At 43.1% G+C, this 21,624-nt stretch overlaps 2 protein-coding genes across 3 annotated transcripts in view; both read right to left on the reverse strand.

The window, feature by feature from the left end:
* The window catches only part of SEPTIN5 (septin 5), a 47,580-nt gene extending 38,994 nt beyond the window's left edge, over positions 1-8,586 (reverse strand). The window contains exons 1-2 of the mRNA XM_040603093.1: positions 8,426-8,586; positions 8,285-8,295 (exon numbers count right to left, since the gene is read on the reverse strand). Coding sequence (XP_040459027.1) covers positions 8,285-8,295; positions 8,426-8,468 — 54 coding nt within the window. The 5' untranslated portion in view covers positions 8,469-8,586. The remainder of the gene's footprint in view (positions 1-8,284; positions 8,296-8,425) is intronic.
* A 2,687-nt stretch (positions 8,587-11,273) lies between these two features.
* The window catches only part of LOC121092313 (septin-2), a 40,084-nt gene continuing 29,733 nt past the window's right edge, over positions 11,274-21,624 (reverse strand). The window contains exons 12-13 of one of the 2 annotated variants that reach the window (XM_040603117.1): positions 20,200-20,293; positions 11,274-12,075 (exon numbers count right to left, since the gene is read on the reverse strand). In XM_040603117.1, coding sequence (XP_040459051.1) covers positions 20,225-20,293 — 69 coding nt within the window. In that variant the 3' untranslated portion in view covers positions 11,274-12,075; positions 20,200-20,224. Of the gene's footprint in view, positions 12,079-20,199; positions 20,294-21,624 lie in introns of both variants that reach the window. The other variant, XM_040603107.1, reaches the window with a different exon arrangement.

A 21,624-nucleotide genomic window follows, 5' to 3' on the forward strand; every position in this document is an offset into this window, starting at 1 on the left:
CAGACGGAAATGACTATGAGTCCAGATGGGACTATGTGTCCAGATGGGCACTTCCAATACCACTTATCCATGTTTCCAGGACTTCACATCACTTAATATCCAATGCAGAGACTCAGGAGAGCTTTAAACTAAAAGGAAAGCACAGCCAAGGGGACCATCTATGTAGGGCAGGCAGATAGCAGATGCCTTTGTGACTCATATTTCACCTGAATATATAATTAATGTAGTATGTAATTTATTTGAAAATAAAAGTGGATATAAGACTGCAGGATCTAAAGAGACTTCACGTATATAGGTATCATGGCAAGAATGAGCTCAGTGCGGCAAGCAGGATTAGAACAGTTCCCACACCGAGGAAATAGCCAGGAGACATTACAAAAGGCTGAAAGCAAAGTGTCTGGCCTGGGAAGCAATCTTAAAAATAATTGCAATACAAACTAAAGCAGTAAAAGGCCTAGCCTGCCTTCTCATGTGTGTTCACACAGCTCCAAGCACCAGGGGTCTGCAAGGAAAAATGAAACATAGTCACAGGAGCACAGACCACATCTGCACCGCCACAGGCTCTGCCTCACAGCAAGCTGAGAGGAGATGTTAAAAGCCCTTGGAGCCTCTTTTCCCACAAGCTGAACTGATCCTTTTGCCCCCCCTCCCTCACCTTTGCACTGAGAATGTCCAGAGGTCAGTGGGACGGGCTTGCTCCCCACGGCCAGTCCGAGGAGCTAGCACTCAGGATCCTGTGGTTTATTTGCTCAGCTTGTGCTCCTAGCTCCCGGTTCCCTTGCCAGGAGTCATCCTGGGGGAAGAGCACCAGCTGCCCCGGGCGGGGTCAGGCAGAGACAGGCCATCCCAGCTCCATGCACACACCCTGGACACACTTGATAACAAGCTTCAAAACAAACAGGGCACTCCCAAAGTTCCCGGGAAGAGCAAAGAGCTGAGCTGAACAAAGCTGGCAAATGAAGGACCTCAGCTCTCCTGCTCCTTGGCTCCCAGCTGTGGTGCAGCACAGCCACCGCAGTGGCACACAGGGCTGGCTCAGCCCCTGCGCTGCTTCTCTCTCCTCATCAGCTAACTCCGGGGTGAGCGCTCCGGTCCTGGCGCCTACTCCTACCGATGCCAGCTAGTGCCACCGGGAGAAAAGCAGCCCAATTTTAGTAAGTGTGTGTGAAAAACTGGAGTTCACTTCTATTAAAGGCTTCCCATCTCTGACTGACTTACAGCTACACTAGCTCACACCTCACGGAGTCCCGCAGCTAGCACGGATCACAGGCCAAGCTCCTCCAGCACGCTGCATGTCAGTGTCAGCCCTGAGCCACCCTCAGCCCACGCTGCGGTGCCCGGCACCAGGCTGGGGCAATCTGAAGGCTACGCAGCTGGATCCAGAGAGGTTTCTGCCATCTCGAGCACCCCTGCACTGTGCTGCCTGCACAACATCGCTACATTTCTTTTCTAGAGCCAAACTTCAGCCACAACTTCCCTTTTTTTCTTTTTTTTCCTTTTGACTTCAGGACTGGACAGTTGTACTAAAGCCAGAAATTAAACAATTCTCCTCCCCCTCTTGGCATTACACCCTTTGCAGATGCTTGTGCACGGTTTCACTTCCCCTTCAGCTCTTGGCCAACCCTTAGCCAAGCTTTGCTCATTAGCAAGCCAGTCCCTGCAGCCTTCCAGCATGCTCTTCCCCGCCACTGGCAGCACCTGGCTGCTGTGATGCTGCTGGGGGGACCGCTACCAGCCACGTGGGGAGAGGCTGGGAGTGACAGACAGAGAAGGCACAGCAAGCTAGAGCTGAATGTTAGCAGGCCATAACAGATTTCAATTAATGCACTGGAAATACACAAGAGAAGGAATTAAGAAGATTAACCCATTCAGCCCTCAAAACAGAAACGTCTCTTGAGTCGGGAACAACAGACCTCTGCTTTCTGCAGCCCAGCCCCTATGGGTAGCAGCGCACATGCAAATCCTTCCTCTCAGCACACAGGGGGCCACCCTCCACTACTCATTTCAAACAATGTTTCAGGGATACCAAGTGGTAGATGAACAGCAGCATACATACTGAGGAGAAGCACATGTTCTGGGATCTGATCTCAGCTTTTCTGATGCACCACACACAAATCCAGCTCCTGAACACCCCTGTGGGAACAAGATGACTGCAAGACTCTTCACAGCTCCAGGGACAATTCTCTGGGAGAAAAGGAATGTGTAACATCAGACGAACATTTTTTCCTGCGCTTCGAGGCTAACCACACTATAGACATACACGCGCACGCACACACAGACAAAACCCAGCCTACATGGGAATTACTCCAGTATGCTATGAAAAAACTTGCATATGCTTCACAAAAATCTGAAGTCACACAATATATTAGAGATGCCATATGCTTCTTTCACGAGTATTAGAGGATTATTCTGTGTGGTTTCACTGCCTCAGGGAAATCTCTGCCTTGGGCAAGAAGGGGGACAAAGGCTTAGTGTTGGTCAGGCAAGAAAGCTCTGCAGGTAAACAAAGAAGGCACCCTCCAGCTCATGCTTTACTATCTAGGAAAAAAGTTACACAGAAGCTACTTGAACAGGAAGAGAAACATCACGAAAGGAACCCTCTTGGCTTAGCCAAGAGGTATCTCAGCAAGAGATGCCTAAAGTATTGAAGATGGCGCAGAGATCTCCAGGCTTGATGGTTTCAGCACACAGGAGCAGTAGCTGCATCATGGTTGTAAAGAGTCACTGCTGTGGGAAGTGGGGGGTCCCAAAACTGCTAGGGAAACCCTTTGGACTGAACATTTAAAACTAATTTGGCAAAGCTCTGAAGATACACAGCAGGGACCCAACCTGGCCTGGCACAGTGAGCAACCAGCTGGCTCAAAGTAGAATCTCTCCTGGATTTCCCAGATGTCCACTTTATTGGGTATTTAATGAACAACAACTTAGACTGAAACTGCGGGTGGGGCACTATGGGCTCTAGAAGGCACTGAACTCCAGATGTTTCTCTTTCTAGACTTGCCTTTCCTCAGCTTTTGCAGGGAACTGTCATAACTCCCTTATGTTTATTACTAGAACAATCAGATGAAGCCAGCAGCGCGTTAAGTGGCTGTAAGAGACTCCTTGACTTTGGAAACTAAAAGCATCCAGGGACAGGATTTCTCCTTTGTTCAGATGGCAGCAACTTTTTCACCTCTGCAATTGTGAGTTGCCTTTTGTAATGCCCCAGCAAGCTGCAACCCAGCAGCTGAGCAAGTGTCACAAACATCTCTCAGGGTTAAATGACGGTTTCTCCTACTTCGTTAGCATCAGCAAGGATCAGGCCACAACATCAGCTGCACTACACATTTGGCTAACAACCCTGTGCAACTCACACCAAGAGCTGCAGAATTTTGGACTCCCGCACAAGTAGCCGAGCAGTTCGTGGAAATTCAAGGAACAAAAAACCCTGTGCAGGAAAGGCTTACTTCTCCTTTCCATAAACTGCAGATTGCTACTTGCACTGGGAGGGCCAAACCTCTCCCCTGCCCTGCACTAACAACCATTTTATCCATTTTGAGCATAAATAATTGAAGAGAGACATAAGCAGCAGCAGAAGGCTGCAGATTCTGTGCCCAGCTCTCCAGCGGTTCTGTTTCACCACGCAGTCCATGTGCTGACCTCTTTTTACAGCCCTTTTCCAAGAAGCCAAGCAGACAAAGACGGGGGAAAAAAAAGTCAAAGTGCCCAGGATGGACTTCCCTGCCCAGCCCACCATTCTGACACACGGGGCCCTCCTGCAGTAGGACTGTTTAGACAGATGCACAGCAGAAGGGGCCGGCAGGGCTGAACCTCTTGACCTGCTGCAGTCCCACCCATCCCCTGATACGCTGGTCTGAGCACGGAGCTTTTGCCCAGTTTGGAGGGCAAGGGACCAACGTTGTCTTTTGAAATGGGCCAAAAATAATTGATGAGCCACACAAGGCTTTTTACAGAGAAGTAAAAGCGTCCACTCCTATGCTGCGTCTGGCCAAGATACACTGGGACAGCAGAAAAACAAGCAGAGATGTGCTGCTTTAAGAGTGTTTCCAGTATTTACCTCCAGATTCTGTGACTAATTTGCTACTCCCTTTCTGGCAGGCGCATCTTGGTAGCCAGGATGCAAGACCAGAGTCAGAAAACAAGGAGGTTGGAAGAGACATTAACATGGGGAGTCAAAGAGAAACAGTCTCACCCAGGGCGATCTATGACACAGTGAGAGACTATCCAGCTGTAGCGAAATAAGCCACTGGCCAGCTGCAAAAGTCATTTTGCTTCCTCTGAGCAAAAAGACCCTCACCACAACCACCCTGTCTGAATTGATCCAGAGCATGACTGACAGCACAGGAACACAGATCCACATTGCCACTCCCAATGACTCAAAGAATCACAATTATAAAAACATTGGTTTAGCTCTGAGAAAATTAAAAAAAAAGTCAGTGGTACTCTGTTCTCCTTCCTGTTTCCATGCTTTTCTGCACAAGCAAAAAGAACTCTCCTTTATTCACAAGATTACAAGAACTGTTATTGTAAGGAAGATGCTTCTGTGAAAGATGGCAATGCCACAACCATATAACGCATTGACAAATCCTCCAAGCTGCTCCAGCACAGACTTGAGGGGATTCTGTAAAGACCAAGATCTGCTTCTGGTCTTCATTGTACAATCGCTGTACAGGGGAACCTACCAATCACATGACACTTTTCATATAACTCAGCTAATAATTTTCACCATGTAGGTACAGAAACTGAGGGTCACATTAAGGTCATCCTCAACCAGCTCAAGACACAGGAATCACCCCTCCTCCCTCCTCCTAATCTGCTCTTTGCCAGCAGCAGCTGCCTGCACTGGAGTTGTTCTCAGTGTGTCAAGGGCAGTATCTACAGGTATCTTGGGTACCTCTGCATTATGCACTGCATAGCTTTTTCAGGAGGTACGCTTTCCTATAAGCCCATCTGGGCTTATCGCTCCATAAGCACAGCACAGAAAAAGGGAAGGCGGTTCAGCACACATTAACATGGAACTGGGGGATTTCCATCAGCCAGCATCTTCTGGTAGGCAAGGCTGTGCTTGAAGGTTGACCTTAAAATGATGCTCTGTGCTGGCATGGTTGCTGTTTTAGATGGAAGTCATCTCTGCTGTTGCAATATCTACTGTTCCAGAAATGATGGAAATGTCTGCTTCTTTCTTTTTTTTCTAAGAAAAAAGCAAAGGAGTTTTAATACAAATTTTTAAGACATAAAACCCAGATCCTCAAATGTTGAAACATGAAGGCAATGAATTCAGGAGTTCTCAATGCCTTGCAATGAAACTATTCCTCCAATCAAACCACCTTTTGCACAGCATCATCTCTACACACAGTATCCCCCAATATATATTTTTACTAACAAGCAGGCCACTTCAAGAATATGCTGAAGTAGAAAAAAGGACCAATCTGAATGCAAAAGGCACAGCCCTGTAATTTCAAACCCACTGAAAGAACTGGATCCACCAGATAGTCTCTGCTCCCACACCCAAACAACTTTGCAAGTTGATGGGGTGGAGAGAGATCAACTTGGGAAGGAGAGGTTCCCATCCTCTTGATTTAGAAAGAAACAATGACTTCAAAGAACATTAGAGACATGGGCCTGAATGAGCAGAAGCCAGCTTCAGAGACACGGCAGGGTAACACCCCAAACAAACACACGCCAACAACACGAAATAGGAGGCATGTTCTGCAGGAGTGTGCCAGGAGACTCCAGTTTAACTGGGTATTTGGGAGGTTTCACCTGTACTCCTCCCACAGCAACACCTCAGGCTTTGGCAGAGCGTCCATCTGCTGCACTTGCCCTGTTTGATTCTCAAGTCAATACTCTTTCGACAAATTGCTAGGTTTCCCTTACATGGGGCCTACCCTTGTGCACATGGGACATCAGTCACGGCTTCATTTGCCTACCCAGCTTCACCACGAGAATCCCTCTTAGCGCTCCCTCAGCATATAAACTGCTGGATGTGAAACCATTCCTCTCCGAGAGGTGCTGAAGCAAGTATAATGAGACTGAGGAGCTTAGTCTCACCAGGCAACCTGCTGTAGAGCTTCAGAACATAAACCAGTTCCCTCCAGTCCAGGGTCTCGGAAACCCATCCCCTTGGAAAGCTGGATGTTCTGCACAGAGACACCAATATCAAACCTCTGCTGACTTCAATGGCACATGGTTTCAGTGCCAAATACACCAGTTAAGAGGTTGTTCCTTGGAAACCTGAGAGGTGGAGAATCTACCGTTATTTTTTCTTCATAAATGGTAGCAATTAGGAGTCCAACCTGCCAAGCAGAGTCCCCTGGACCCAGACAACGCATCAGTCCTGACTACGCTATGGGGGATGATGCAGACACATCCTTTGACACCATGCTGTCCCATTTTTCAAACACAGTAAGTCATCAGTATTACTAAGATTTTACTGAAGGCTACCCTACTTACATGCAATCTATTGTGCTGCCCTCTCAGAAGCCCACTTTTGTTTCCCAACTATTTATAAAGAAGAGTTTTTATAGTAAGCTTTGAAAAATTGGTTCAGGCAAGAATCACAACTTTAGTAAACCTTTTAAATTGTTACCTGCTGCCAGATCTGAGCAGACTGGAGCAAGGTGGCACAGGAAGAAGATTCCTGCTGCTCTCAAAGGATGCTAAATAAAAACCATTTGTCTTTTTGTACGTTCATTTTAATTTTAACAGATTGCTTTGTATTCACAGCTTGGTTTTTATTCACCATCCACAAGTTACATGGCTGGCACAAATTCATAATGAACTGTGCTCTGTCATGCAAGACTCACTCTACACTCAGCGTAAGAGACATGGCTACACGCGCACACACCTACGCATCTGAGGAAAGACCTTTGCTGCAGCAAAAGACTACACTCTCCTGCAGATACAAACTCTTTGGGGTGCAGATTCCAGCCCACTTTTGTCTATATGGTGTGACAAGGCCTTCAGGAATTATGATAATATCTACAACAGGCTACTCTGATCTCTACCTCGCTTCTTCCCCTGGGGAACGAGCAGAAAGGAGCTTTATACATAACCTGCTTCCCTCTTCATATAAAACCAAATGAACCAAAGAACAGCACATTTCTGGGTGGACACAAAGCTCCTCTCCAGTTCACAGCTTACACCAAATTTTCTACCATTTCAGAACACGTTGTGGATTGTTTTCCTCCAGAAATAAAACAAGAATTAACAATAATACTCACAAATAACTACAAAATACTAGCAAAGCTCTAAGTAGCTTGAGAAAAATGCACCTGATGACCCCATTATCACCCCTGGATTTACTTTGTTCCTCTCATCACTGTAACCAGCAGCTCACACAAATGCACAGGTGCGTTTTCACAGTGCTCAACTCTGCATTATACACAGAAACACCGTCTCCTGCAGCGGCCAGGTGATTGTCCAAGCTGCTACAATGCCGGTTTGCCTCTCAGCAGCCCAGAAAGGTTGCGTAGTACCACCGTCTGGAGAGGTAAGGTGTTTGCTGTACATGGAATTAGAGCCTCAGAGAAAGACTGGACCCAAAGGCAAAAAAGTGCCAGCCAGGCTGGGAGTGGGTGGCCTCTTCCCGCTGCAGGGACCCATGGCACTGCTCTGCTGTGTTAACCACCGCCTCCATCCCCACCTTTGTGAGACAAAAAAGCTATTCCATTTACGGCAGACATTGCCTGCATCAGGGTGATGGGTGCTAAGGAACACGTGGGACTCTGCTAACCCCCTACCCAGACATCCAAGCCCAGCAGAGAAGGATCCTTCTTCCTGCCAAACACCCTCAATCCCTCCAAATACCAAGGAACGAACAAAAAACCCGTCGATGTCATCCGATTGCATCACATGCCCCCCCCCCCCGCCCCTCTCTCCAGGACTCAAAGGCACGTCTCCAAACAGCTATTTGCCTTGCAAAGCAAACCAGATGTTCCCCAACGCCCCAAGCCCGGCCGGCTGCAAGCTGCTGCTGCGCTGCACCAGCAGGAGCGGCAGGATCGGGCCCGTGCCTGCGCATCGCTGCTGCGGCGGGGCGACAGGCGCGCTCCCCAGCCGAACGCCTTCGCCTGCTGTTCTCCATCCTAGCCCAGCGGGCACAACCAGCGGGCCCCGGGCCCGGCGGAGCCAGGCAAGCCGCCCGTCTCCCGGGTGAATCCGCCCCCCCCGCCGCCGTGGCCAGGTAGCAGCGCACGGCCCCGCCGCCACAGCAGCGCGGGGCGGCTCCCGGCGGCAGGGCCGGGGCTGCAGCCAGCCTAGCCGAGCCGAGCCGCCCACCTACCTGCTTCTCCTCTGCAGCGCACATCGACGGGGGCGGGATGCCCGGGGCGGGAGCCGGCGGCGGGGAGAGAAAAGAGAGAGTGAGGCGGGAGGGCTGCGGCGGGCCGCGGGGCGGAGCGGCCGCGCGTCCCCGCCGCCTCACCTGGGTTGACCAGCTTGCTCTTGTACCGCATGCCGGTGCTCATGGTGCCGGCCGCCCTGCCTGCCCGGGAGCCGAGCGCCGGTGTGCCGGAGGGTGCGCGGCCCGGGGGGCTGGGGCTGTGTGTGTGCGCGGCCGGAGCCGCCCCAGCGCCGCCCGCACCGGCCAATGCCGGGAGCGCGCCCCGCCCCGCCGCCGGGCCCGCCCCGCCGGCCACGGCCCCCCGCCGCCGCCGAAACCCTCTGCGAGGAGCAACACCCAGGAGAAGGCACAGACCATTAATAAAAAAGAAACACAAAAAAACGCAACCAATACCAAAACCCACCACACGCACAAATGGAATAAATAGGAAACGTGCTTCCAGATTTAGCGCCTCAAAATCCAGTGGGAAGTCCTGAATCAATACTGCAGGCATACTGGGTGAAGTTAAGGATATGTGCTTTGTTTCCATTAGAGAATTTTAAAGAGGTAATACGGAAAGTTATTTTAGGTAAAAGCTGTCAGAACGACTTTCTAAGACAAGACAGGAGAGCTCCCAAATTAATTTCAAATGCTCTGAAAGCAGCAGTAGCACACGGTCTGAGAACAGCTCACAGGAACCTCAACCCAACAGTAAAGGAGGAAGGAGAGGGGGACGCGAAGGCTCAGGACACGCAGACCCTTCCCCTGACCCCATGGCTGCAGGGAGGGCTCACACCTTCCATATCGCACAGGCATGTGTCAGACTTGAAATGCTTCCGACCACAGGGCAGGGTAAGCTTGGCATGGTGGTGGCTGCACAGGTGCAAGGCCACTCACCTGCCTCAGAACAAAGCTGACACGGATGTCCCAGCACTAACTTTCCAAATCCTTGTAGTCATCACAGCGTTTATCTTGCCATTTCTTCCACCATCTCACTGAAAACATCCCTCGTACCAAAACAAGATGACACTTCCAAGACTGGAGTTTGGCAATCGCAGGCACATACATTTTAAAACCCCATTAGCTCATCCCAAGTTCACTTTTAGCCATTGATTCAAAGCATCAGAAAAAAATACAAGCAGGTAATTGTCAGCATATTTGCTTGTTTCTAAGTGCTAGAGCGACACAGACCATCAGAGACTACACTACACCACAATTAAAGCACCAACAAGCCAACCAATCACCTTTCATGAGTTGCTTTTATAGTCTGCCACAGTGTTTTAAATCTAATGAAGACTAGAAGAACCGCAGTCAACTGCTCCCTGCTCTTGCTGCATGGTCACTGAAACAGTTACACGTGGGCACTTGGTCCCAGTGCTGGAAAGTGTCAGCCTGGAGAAGGCCAGGGTGGAATTCTGAGAAAAGGACTTGTCTTCCATGGCCCTGACACTGCCAGCACCGATGGGAGCCGAAATGCAAGGTCAGAAATGAGGCTCTAGCCAGGGTCCTCTCTCCAGAGATCTCCACGGCAGCAAAGGATTGGCTTAACAATTATATGTTCCCCCATTAAGCTATGAAGTATTTCCCAAAACCAAGTTCAAATTTAACTGAAGATTAACATCAGACAACATCAAAGAAGTAGTAGAAGGCACAAAAATTAAGCCTGCATTGAAAGGAAAGCACTCTTGTATGGTATCAGCAGTACTGCACATCATTCTTGCACAATTAGTAAAAGAGAACTCAGGTTTTGAACCAAAATGCTCTAGCTGGAATCCACAAGCCCAAAGGTGGCAGAAGCTATCAACTGATAATCAATATCCGCTAGCAAAAAATCTGTTCACCGAGGCTTTCCACGCAAAAACTGTGACCATGACTTTAGGTGCCTCACTTTGAAAAGGAAGGGGGTGGAGAGATCTTGTTTTTAATAAAATGGAAGACTAGATGCTTTTGAAAGCCTGCTTCCCCATAGTCCTATAGTTTGCTTTGAAAGATTAACCTTTCATGTTACCTTTGTTCAGAGAGAGCTAATCCAGTATGTAACTAACGTATGTAACTATTCTCTGGGTTTCTCAGGAGGGGTGTGGCAGTCCGGACTTTCACAAGCATGACTGGACAGCACATCATTTTAAAAAGGTTGCAAAATACGATGCAAAATTCTGCAAGAAAATCAAGAAAGGTGCACATAGTCACAGACATTAATGAGAAAGTATTTGCTGTTAAATTTCTCACCTTGACCCTCTCGACAGAGGTGTTTACAATTCAAATCTTCATAAAACCTGAAAAGACTGTACAAACACAAATCTGTCACACCATTTCTTCTTGCAACTTCATTATAGCAGCCACTGAGATAACAACGTAATGTCCATTTTATGCAGTTCAACTCCAAACACAAGCCAAACATGCATCACTGATGCAAATAGTTTGTTAATCCTGATTAACCACTCATTGCTAGACAGCAAAATGGGGACTAACCATTACATGAAAGACACCCCAATTTAGTAGAGAAGACAGGGTCTCAATCCCATACCTACAAAATAATTTACGCTTATGCATATGTAATACACACAAGACTACAAAAGCATGCAGAAAAGAGCTATGCACTCAGTAATGACAAAGGAAATTGCAACATTCATGAATCTATAAAGTAAGGTGTGCAATCAGATTTTCCAAGGTATTTACCCACCCTAAAAGGTGTCAGTAGGTGCCTAATGAACTTGGAAAAAAAGTGGATGCAAAGTCTCACTACCTAACATCCAGTAAAACTTTCAAAGTTGTTTTGAAATGAAATCAAAGCAGTTTGTATGTAGACAAATTCTAGAAAATGCATTCATTCCCCAGGGTAAGTATCACAATTCCGTTGAATATGCACTGCGCACGGCACCATTACAACACTTCATAGATGAGCTTGAAAGAGCAAAAAATCCAAAAAACAACAAAAGCCACCCCAAAATTCAACATTTTCCACATTCATACAATTTATTACAAAACTTCAATGAAAATTAGTGTTATGGTATATAAAAAAAATCGAGTACATGCCATCGCTCAGCTGACAGATAAAAATGCCTGTGACAGAAATCCTTGCAATCAATACTTGAGACCTGAAGACAAATCTTCAGAGGCATCCGCAGAAGTTGTTGGCATATGTAGTGTTTATGGTATGTTAAGGCACGATGATTTAGAAAAGTCAGCTTCTTTGCATCACTGGTGAATCATCAGTGTTTTGCACATTTTCTCATACATCACACAAATATAAGTCACCAGAGATGAAGCTTCAAAAGTAACCAAAGCACAGAGGAAGTTATGCCAAACTGATATGATACATGACTTCAAATGGCAAGTGAAAGTTATGATACTGTGCAAACACACATACATTTAACTGTAAACAGGCCACAAACTTTTAGTATCAATCACAAAACTGTTCAGAATAACCTAGCAGGTACACGATTAACTCCTTAAACCCATCACAATGACTAGTCCAAACAGTGTACTCTATCAGTTTCCGTATAAAAAGGTATAGGAAGGATAATAAAACCACGTTTATAAGTATGAAGACAGTGTTACCAAAAGAATCAAAAAAGATACACTATAACTTGATTAACATAGATATATAAACCAAGCCATTTTACAACACAATCTTCAGACTTTGTGTTTGTTTTAATGCAGGTCTTGATCTGCGGCATCCAGCTTTTGCATTTGAACGTTACCACTCGGTCAAAGAAAACAGAGCACCCATCCACTTAGAGAACCGTATACTGCTGCGAACAAAAGTGGAAAACAAAGCATTAGAAAGGACAAACTCTCAGCACTGTCAGAGCATCGAGGGCAGTCTGAGCCCCTCTGAGCAAAGCAGCATAATCCAAGGAACAGGGCATTTCAGTTACTGCATCACAGGGACCTGCACTAGAACTAGATCAGCTGAGTCAGATGCAGTTTGGCTCAAAATATTTATCACAAGTGTCTAATAACAGCACATAAATGAGAATTTATTTTTAGTTACATACTTTAAGCACACATTGCCCTCTCCTCCATCTGCAAGAATACAAAACTGCATTACGGCTCATCTCAACAGTAACGCACACAAGACTCCAACCTCAGCCTGTTACGTGAAACATTCCTTCTGCTGAGGAAAACAAAACTGACTGACTACAACAGGGCTAAAAGTAAGCAACAAGTCTGATGTTGTGCACAAACACTTATGACACAGTTTACATAAAACAGGAAAGCAAATAGGTTTTTCCAAGCATTCCTACAGCTGAAAGAAGAGATACCAGTCTGTAATTTCAAAAACAACTATGAGGTTTGGATGTCCCTACAGCTACTTGCCAATCAAAAAGGCTGCTACAAAGAAAGTAGTATTCCAGCTTTCCCTGAAAATTGGGCCCTGCTTAAGCTCAGTCAGATTGGGAACTCTGGAGGTACCCCAAATTCTCCAGTCCCAAAAATACTCATTCCTAACAGGGAAAATTAGCTTAATCTAAATGTTCATCTAGATGGAAAAAAGAAAATATTCTGGAGAACATTGTGTCAACTTGCTTGTACTAGTGCAACACTCATCCAGACTACAGTTGTGATAAGGAGCAAGGAAAGCTGACAACAGGGTCCTTTGCTATTTGCCATTCTCACAGTGAGAATTCTGTTCAACACAATTACTAACATTTTAAGGAGGTCACCACTTCCCATAACAACCAGAACCAACAAGACAGCATTAAGGCTTTAAAGCCAGAGTCCATACATTGCTAACTAAATTCAATATTCAAATTCAAAATTAACTTGTTGTGCTACAGTGCTACTTCAAGTATGGAAAAGGATCTAAATTTCTGCCACTGCCTGCCTAACTCTAATCTGTTACAGAAGATACTTCAAGGAGAAACTGTAACTGATGTTTCAGACTCACAAAAAGACTGGAATTTCCAATAAACATGAAAGCTCGGGTAATAAGCACAGCTGCGCACTGTGTTACCAGCATAGCAACACAATATCCGCATTTCATATGTTCATAGAACATACTTGGACAAAGTATGTTTGTGCATTTTCAGCATTTCAAATTCATTTCACTGCTCGCTCTTCCTAATCTCCTTTTGAGACAGTATTTTATGATATAATAGGTTTATACCATTCTTTACTAATTTGATCTCCAGTTTTATTAGACTAACCTTACAGTTCCCCCTACTCCTTTCACCAATATATGGCTTTAACAAATACTTCCATCTGCAATGTGAATTCATACCATGATTTAAGAAAGATGATACTTCTCCAGTGTGCCATTAAAATGACATTTTCTCTGTAAGTAGTACTACAAATGCCTGCACCCCGATGCATGTAGTCAGACAGCTCAGAATCCTACAGTTGTAAAGGTTTCAAACGCCTTGCATTTGTCTCCCTGTCAGCTACTTCTAAGAACAATTCCACTACAATGCAGGGCAATTCAACATCTCTCCACGTGCACTTCCAAATTCCCAATGAGAGAAATTTGCTTTATAAGCGGTTACATTTTCTCACTAACCTAAATTACTATTCTTCAAATAGCACCCATTTATGTTGTAGCTATAGCCCTTTGAGTGCCCAATCATTAGCAAGAACTTTGAGAAATGGCATCTTTCCTAAAGAAATAAGAGTACTGGATGACACCAATGTCCTGTTGATAGCTGCTTTTGACTCATTTTGTCACTCATTTCTAATTTTGGGTTTCTGGTATTTCAGTCCTCCTCTGTTGACTTGGCTGCTTCAGGTTTGTTCCCTTTCCTTTTGCTAGTTTCTAGTTAACACCTTACACTTCCCTGTAGCAAATGTCATCACCCAAGTGTATACCAAATTATAAAACTGGCCTTTGAACCTGCCTCCCAATGCTTATCACTTCATATGCTAATAGGGTTGATATGCACCGACTCACATATACCAGGTTCCAAGCTCCAGAACTGTAATAAATGTTCTTCTGAAAGCGTTTATTCAGCAAAAGGTGGCCTGAAGCATTTTCAGGTCCCCTGTGATACCATGTCAGGCTTTGGCATGTCAGGGCCTGTTAGGTCTGTGCACTCCACTGCTCAAGCTCACTAATGCCTGAGAAATTCTGGCAGCAGGCACCTCCCCTTACCCCCTGCATCCCACGGATCCAAGAGGTGTATTGGAGCGGTGTGTCAGGGAGATACAGGAAGAGGTGGGATATGTCAGTTATACAATTGCTGGGTAATTAAGCCTCTCAGGCACAGAGTGCAAGGTGCCACTGCATGTATTCACAAGAATTGAGAGTGCCACCGTAGACTTCATCCTTCCCAAGACACCGACAGATTAGCGAAAAGCAAATAAGCACATAAACATATTTTCACTCATCCCTGACATTTCCCCACAGAACATGATTTCTGCAGTGACCCATTAGGAATTTTGTATCCTCCTTGTTTTATATTCTCTGGGATCACTTGGCAAAAACTGAACCACCGTTCTGCATTAATCCATTTACTGCCAAAATTTATTGGGATACAGTTAGGGCAATTATGTGAAAATATCAGAAAGACTTGCCATTGGGTGTTTCAATCTTTTTCATTTTATGTTCTGCAAACATCATGCAATTCCTTGGAAACCTTTTAAGTCTGCAAAGTAGAGGGTGTTTTGGGCTTTGGGAGGTGGGGGGCTCATTTTGCTCTCCTTTCCTCTGTAAGCATACCAGTTCTGGAAACTGGTCTCAATGGGAACGTGCTTTTCAAGATGCATAAACCCAACAACATTAGAAATTATACACTGCTATTTCTAGAAGAGAATTTCCCTTACAGAAAGAGGTCCTGACAAACTCCTGGAAACTTTGCATACAGAAAATGCAGACAGACAAAAATCCAAGCAAGATTCTTTAAAAGCCAGAAGACGGACAATATTTAGGTACAGGAGATTTACAGACCTGAATGATACTTCAGACTTGCCTATCATATTAATGACATTTTTTTCTGTACAATGCTTTGAAGATGACAACTTTAACAACGCGCTACCTTTTTCCTATTGGGAAGGGCTGTACAACTTGTTTTCTATCAAAGGCCACAGACAGAAATGCTGTGGAACAGGCCAAGGTCACAATCCATGTATATCATCGTCTTCTATTATGTTCTACTTACAATCCAGGAACATGACTGTTTCATCAACTGAGAGGAGTATGGACTAACAGGGAGATGCAAGGTATTATTTTTAGATGAACAAACTCAAATGAAAGCATTATTGTTCTATACACCCAAGATTAAAAGCCATACCATGACTCACCTGGTCTACCTAGCTGTCTGCACTTTATACACAAGGGCAGGTGGGCACCAGCTACAAGGTGGCTCTTGAGGGCTCTGCTAAGATCTTTCTATACAAGTTAACTTAAAGGTTCTATAGAGCTGTTCTATAGTTCAAGTTCAGCACCTCAGTTTTACAGCAGCAGAGGAAAACCAACAATTTCTATCAGAAGTCTGCTCTCTAAGGGAAATGAAATCTTGTGCTAGCCCATCAAAGCAGTTGCTGAACTTCTCCACGGTTAGAAGAGCTGAAAAGAGCTGGAGAACGATGGCGCTCTTCTAGTCTAGTTTCCAGACAGAAAAACATCCACTGGCAGTGCCAGGCAGTTGTTCCAAATACTACAAATTCGCCCAAGCTTCACATTCTCTAGGCTCACAATTTCAGCTGCCAAAAACTACAACATGATTTTCACTTCCTCAAATGACATTTCTCATTAGATCAATTCAGCATTCAACAGCATCGTTTTAGAAGGCTGGTTGCTATGACAATGCTTTGTGTTGTTCTGTTAAATCATGTCAATTCATTGACAGAACTAGCTGTTTGGTGCCTTTAGTTCTTATCAAGAATCAGAACAGTGTTAGTGAGCTCAGGAGTCTTTAAAATACTTGTGGAAATCATGAGCTATACTAAAAGAATTTTCAACATCCTACAGATATTTTAAGTGCAAGATGCTTGGGTTTATTTCTGAACACATTTCCCTAACCATAACTACATTTCCACATTTCCAGCTGGCTATATTTGTTTTCCATAGCCTGGCTTCTGTTACTGGTTTGTCCCAGTATGATCCTGAAGCTGAGTGGAAGACAGACAATCCAGATTTGTAAGAATAACAAGAGGAAAACAGATTGCAAAGAGATGCATTTTCAGAAACAGAGAAGGAAAGGGAAGAAACACCCATCAATAAACATTTCATTTGAAAAATAATTCCAGCTTTTCGTAATAATTGCTCATCTGAGATGGACAAGTTCAGAAACTAGTAAATGTGATGTTGGAATTACTGCAGGCTTATTTCAAAAGCATTTCATATTGGAGTATCTAAATTAAACTAAATCTGGTTTTGATTTTGGTAACTTATTCCACTCCTCCATCCTCTTCCACTCCAATCATTCATTTCAACTGTCAAGTACAAGAAGCTGTAAGACCCTACACTTTACAGCAGTCTTGCATTTTAGAAGAAAAAAATCTGAAAAAAAACCCAAGCTTGTCTTGAAGTCTTTACCATGTTTCACATGGACTTTTAAGATTCATGTATCAAAAGTTAGGGTAAAAAAAAATTGTTCCCACCTATTCCAAGAGTATTCTTTTGTCTAGCTGTGCTCTCACTGCCTGCTACAAACATCTCCACATACACTGGTGTTACACAAAAGCTACAAGATGTTTAGAGGAAACAGAAGTGTAGGTCAACACATCTTCGTTAGGTCTGGTCTCAAAAGCTCTTAACCACCACCATCTTGTAGATTAAATCTGTACTCACAGCCTTTTGCCAAAAACTGCAGTTGGCACACTGGTCACTACTGTTTCCAAAGTCATCTTCCTTCCCTACCTCTAGCCCAGCCTCCATCAGTGCTGCTCTTCATCGCCTTTCAGGTTTCTGCTTCTCCACAGCAAGAAATCTGTCCCTCCTCTTTGGAAACTCTGAGCATATTCCCTGCATACAATCTTTGACTTTGTCGCTCCCTTTACACTTCTCTTACTTCAGCCTTGAAAGCAAAGGAAACTGCTTGATGTAAATTCTCTCTTTGCTCTTTCCATAAAACCTTTAAAGATGCCCCTATTCAAAAGGGATCAGGCAAACCAGACCTTCTGGTCAACCCATCTCTGTAGCACTTTACAGTAATACAGACTCATCAGTCTTTTTGGCAAGAATTTGAGTTTAGCACTTCTTAATCATTATTCAATGCCAAACTCCTTCCAGAAAAACCCAAAGCATTCAGCAATCTTCTCCCCACCCTGAAACAAATCTGAAACCAGAAGTGGGTATTTCACATATTTGGATATTACCACATTTCATTATCCTACTGTTTATTTTCCAGCTTTTAATGACAGAATTTGCACCATACTTCTCTCTTCCCAAAGTATCTGAAAACATCCTTGTATCTTTATGTGTTTATGAAGAGAAAAATATTTTAAGCTACTTTTGAAGAAAATCAATACATACACATTTATTCAAAATAAAAAGAGTTAAACCATTATTTTTTACATAAATAATCTATAAAGTTATATATTCTTCTCAGCACAAAGATAACTAAGGGTACAAAAAAGCAATTGCAGGAGACACTGTGCTTTCAATAGTAGAGCTGATTTTTCAAAGTTCTTGTGAAACTAGAACCTGAGAGATGCTCAAGACAAGCTGTGATAGAACAAAAAGATTAATACTGAGTACATTTAAATTCGTTGGCAGTTTGGTTCTGTTAACTACTGTGTTAATTATAGGTTTCCTAGTTTCTCTGGAAATAGCGAGTTCAATAAAATACAGCAAATAAATCTGATGGGAATGCTGGAGGTTGAAATCATCATTACTTCTAAATGGCAAAGTCTAAACATGCATGAGAGAAACTTGCCTAAGGCTAAGTTCTAAGCGAGGATTCACTTCAACATGCTGACAGGATCATACAGTAACACTCTGGTTTAACAGGACTGTAATTGCAGTTCCGACTGTGCATATTAACCAACAAATTATGCTAAAAGTCTATCTATCTATCAATATCTCAGGGTAATAAAAAAGTTCAAAAGTCTCTCAGGAAAGAAATCAAACAATATGATTCCCATAGCATATGCAGAAAGGTATCTTAGCAGATTCCAAAGAAACAGCAGGACCTCCACATAGAAAGATCTCATTCAAATCTTTCTCAAATTTGTTCACGTGCAGTATTTCAGACCAACCAACTTCAAGATTTAGTTCAAACTAAATCACAACATTATCATGTTAAATCTGCAAAGCTCTCATGTTAAACACATGTAGTGGTTCAAGATGTATTCCAGATTAGCGATGTAAAGTACCTACAAAATAACATTTCACTTGGATGCACATGAGCATGCTCAGAACTCTGTTTACTTATGTATCCATGGCTGCAAATTCAGCCTGGGACAAACCATGCTCCAATTCATTTTTATAAATACCAGTATTTATAAATCCAGTATTGCCAGAAGCTGTGAAACTCAGGAAATCTGATGCCATTACTAGCTAACCACTAGTGGGAATATTGTATCCTGTTAGCCCTCAGATACTGATTTCACAGCAAATCCAGTATATTCGGAGCTCTTTTTTCAGTTCCTAGATATTTGTACCATTTGCCATCCTACGCTTTGCAAGCAACAACTACAGACAAGCCTATTAGATGTAAAGTGGTTTTTTTCTTACCGAATATCAGTTTAAAAGATGTCATATGATTAAATGTGATTCATAAGTTGCACAAAGAATTGAGCTCCTTTGCAAAAAACAATAGTAATAATTTACACTACATAAGGTTTCTTGCATCAAACAGCCATTTTAACAAGTGGTCAGAGTTTGACCAACATGAATACAAAGTCACAATGAAAACTTGGGACCTCCAGTTCAAACTAAAGTATTTTATAGGCTGCAAAATTACGAGCTCTGGGGAAATAGGAGCTTTATGTCAAACACTGCTATCACATACACTGCATGGTCAGCCACAAAATTATCCTCACTGTTTAGATTTCCAACTCTGGGAAATATATACCTTAGTACGGAGGTTGGAAGACATGATGTGAAGACTCCTCTATCTGCAAAACTTGGAATTGTGACAGTAAGAAACCTGAGCTTGAATTACTTTTTTCCCCCGTAACTGCTTCACTTAGAGATCACAGTGCATATACCAGTAAAGCCATCAATGTCTGCTTAAGTAGGAATTCAGTGAATAAGTTTATTCCTAAGTAGACTTTTTTCTTCTTCTCCCCCCCCCCCCCCCCTTTTTTTTTTAAAATGTAAACAGGAAGACTGAAGGTTCAAATAAAGGCAACAAAAAAATCTCCTTATTTTAGACTTGGAATGTTGGCAGCGGCCACAAGGTCATAAGGGATAATATAATCCATTTTATTCAAGCTTTACATTCCAGAAGACCAGGAATCACAACTGGAGTATTAAACTGAAGTATTAAGCAACAAGACTGCTCATATCCTTCTGGGGTTTATTTTTGCATTTAAAAGAAAAATTATATCAGAAGAGATGTATTCTGAAGAAAACATGTTTGCTACAACAATTTTTTCTTCACTCACTCTGATCCCACCCAATATATCAGTACACATAACCAGTTTGTCTAAAATTTCGTCTGGTTCTTTGAAAAAACTGCTATAAATCCAGCAGCCTTCGCACCCAAAATACCCTAGCTTTTTTTATATATAGTCAAATTAATTTTCGGAGTGGCTTGTGCTAACAGAAACAAAGCCAGATGATCCAAAAATAAGGCACTGAAGATAAGCATTTACAGGTCTTAAAAACAGCTGGAAAGGTAACATCTGTATATATCTTTTTTTCTAGTCTACCCACAACATCTCTCATTTTTTTCTGTAAGTACTGTAAAAACAAGTCCGAAGTGCAAAATAAACAATAATCATGAAAAGTCTTATGTAAGAGGAGTAAACAAGTAGAAAAGTAATACCTGATGCATCTAGATGTTAAGCATCTTAATCATCACCAGGTTTCATCCTCATTTGGGCTTGCATCTGTGCAATCATCTCCTGCATGCGACGCAGCTGTAAGAGAAAAACACCCACATTCAAAAAAGAATTTCATGAGGCATCCAAAATCCAAGAAACTGTAAATCTTTATCCTCCATGGCAGAATGCAGATTCTATTTGCCTCTTTATAAATTGGAAATGTTTGATTAATTCACATAATTGAATACTTCGGTTTTCCCATCTCAGATTATTGCATTACATCTAACTTTCACAAAAGATTTGTAAGAACATTTATAATGAAAATTAAGCAATAAAATTAAACCTTTTGAAGCTAGCTATGTTTGGAGATTTGTGAATTAAATCTACAATAAGGAAAATATGCCTTTTAGGGGTGTACAGATGCACTGCTTGAGTGACCTGAAGGAGTTTTGTTCTGATACAAGTGCTCAAAGATTAGTATCATGTATGAATATTCATCTTGCAGCTAACCAGAGAACTCTGCAAATTTTTAGCAACAGTATAACATGCATACAGAATTAAAAAGTACTTCAAAAGCAAAAAAAACAACCAACAGTTTACAAAATTTGGAAAGACAGACTAAACATATTAAGCATCAATGTTTTTACATCTAAACATCAACTTTTCCTGGAAGTAATTGTTTTCTTAAGGCATTTTCTTATGACACTTAAAGTTACCTTCCATCTCATAAAAGGCCAGTTAAATGAAAGTAGGTTTGGTTTTGGGTTGGTGGGTTTTTTGGGGTTTTTTTGGTTTGTTTTTTTTTTTTTTTTTGGGGGGGAGGGGAGGGGGGGAAATGCATTATATATATAAATAGATGTTCCTAAGAAAGAATAACAAACACTTATACAGATTCTCAAAACATGTATGCAAATACCTCTAATTTGATTTACAAATGACTAGGTATTTCCTTTCATATGCAGGTGGAAAAGCTCCACATACACAGTTGCAAGTGCCCAATCTTACAAAATCAGAAAGAAATAGGCTGCAATTTCCACATACATTGTATAAAATATGAGTCCATCTCAACTGGAGATCGTGTAATAATCTGAGGCTTGCATAGTATGTTTTCATTATTCTAAGAATAATTGTATCATTTGTAACATATCCAGCTTTTATCCCCCTTTTGGAAAAAGTAGTTAGATAATTGCTTTAATGTATTTTTGGGTGGGTTGTGGAGGGAGAAACTCAAACTCAAAAAACACTATGCTTAAACAATTCGATATTTTCATCCAGTCAACCACAGTAGCTATAGTGATACTAGTTACTCCATCAGATTCAACGCAAAAGAATCCGTGATAAATGTTTCACTACATGTTGACCTCTTAAGTTTTTTTAAAAAAAACAACTCCACAACATAAAGAAACATCACAAAAGAGGGGAAAAGT

Source organism: Falco naumanni, chromosome 1 (assembly GCF_017639655.2).
Source record: "Falco naumanni isolate bFalNau1 chromosome 1, bFalNau1.pat, whole genome shotgun sequence".
Taxonomy (NCBI): domain Eukaryota; kingdom Metazoa; phylum Chordata; class Aves; order Falconiformes; family Falconidae; genus Falco; species Falco naumanni.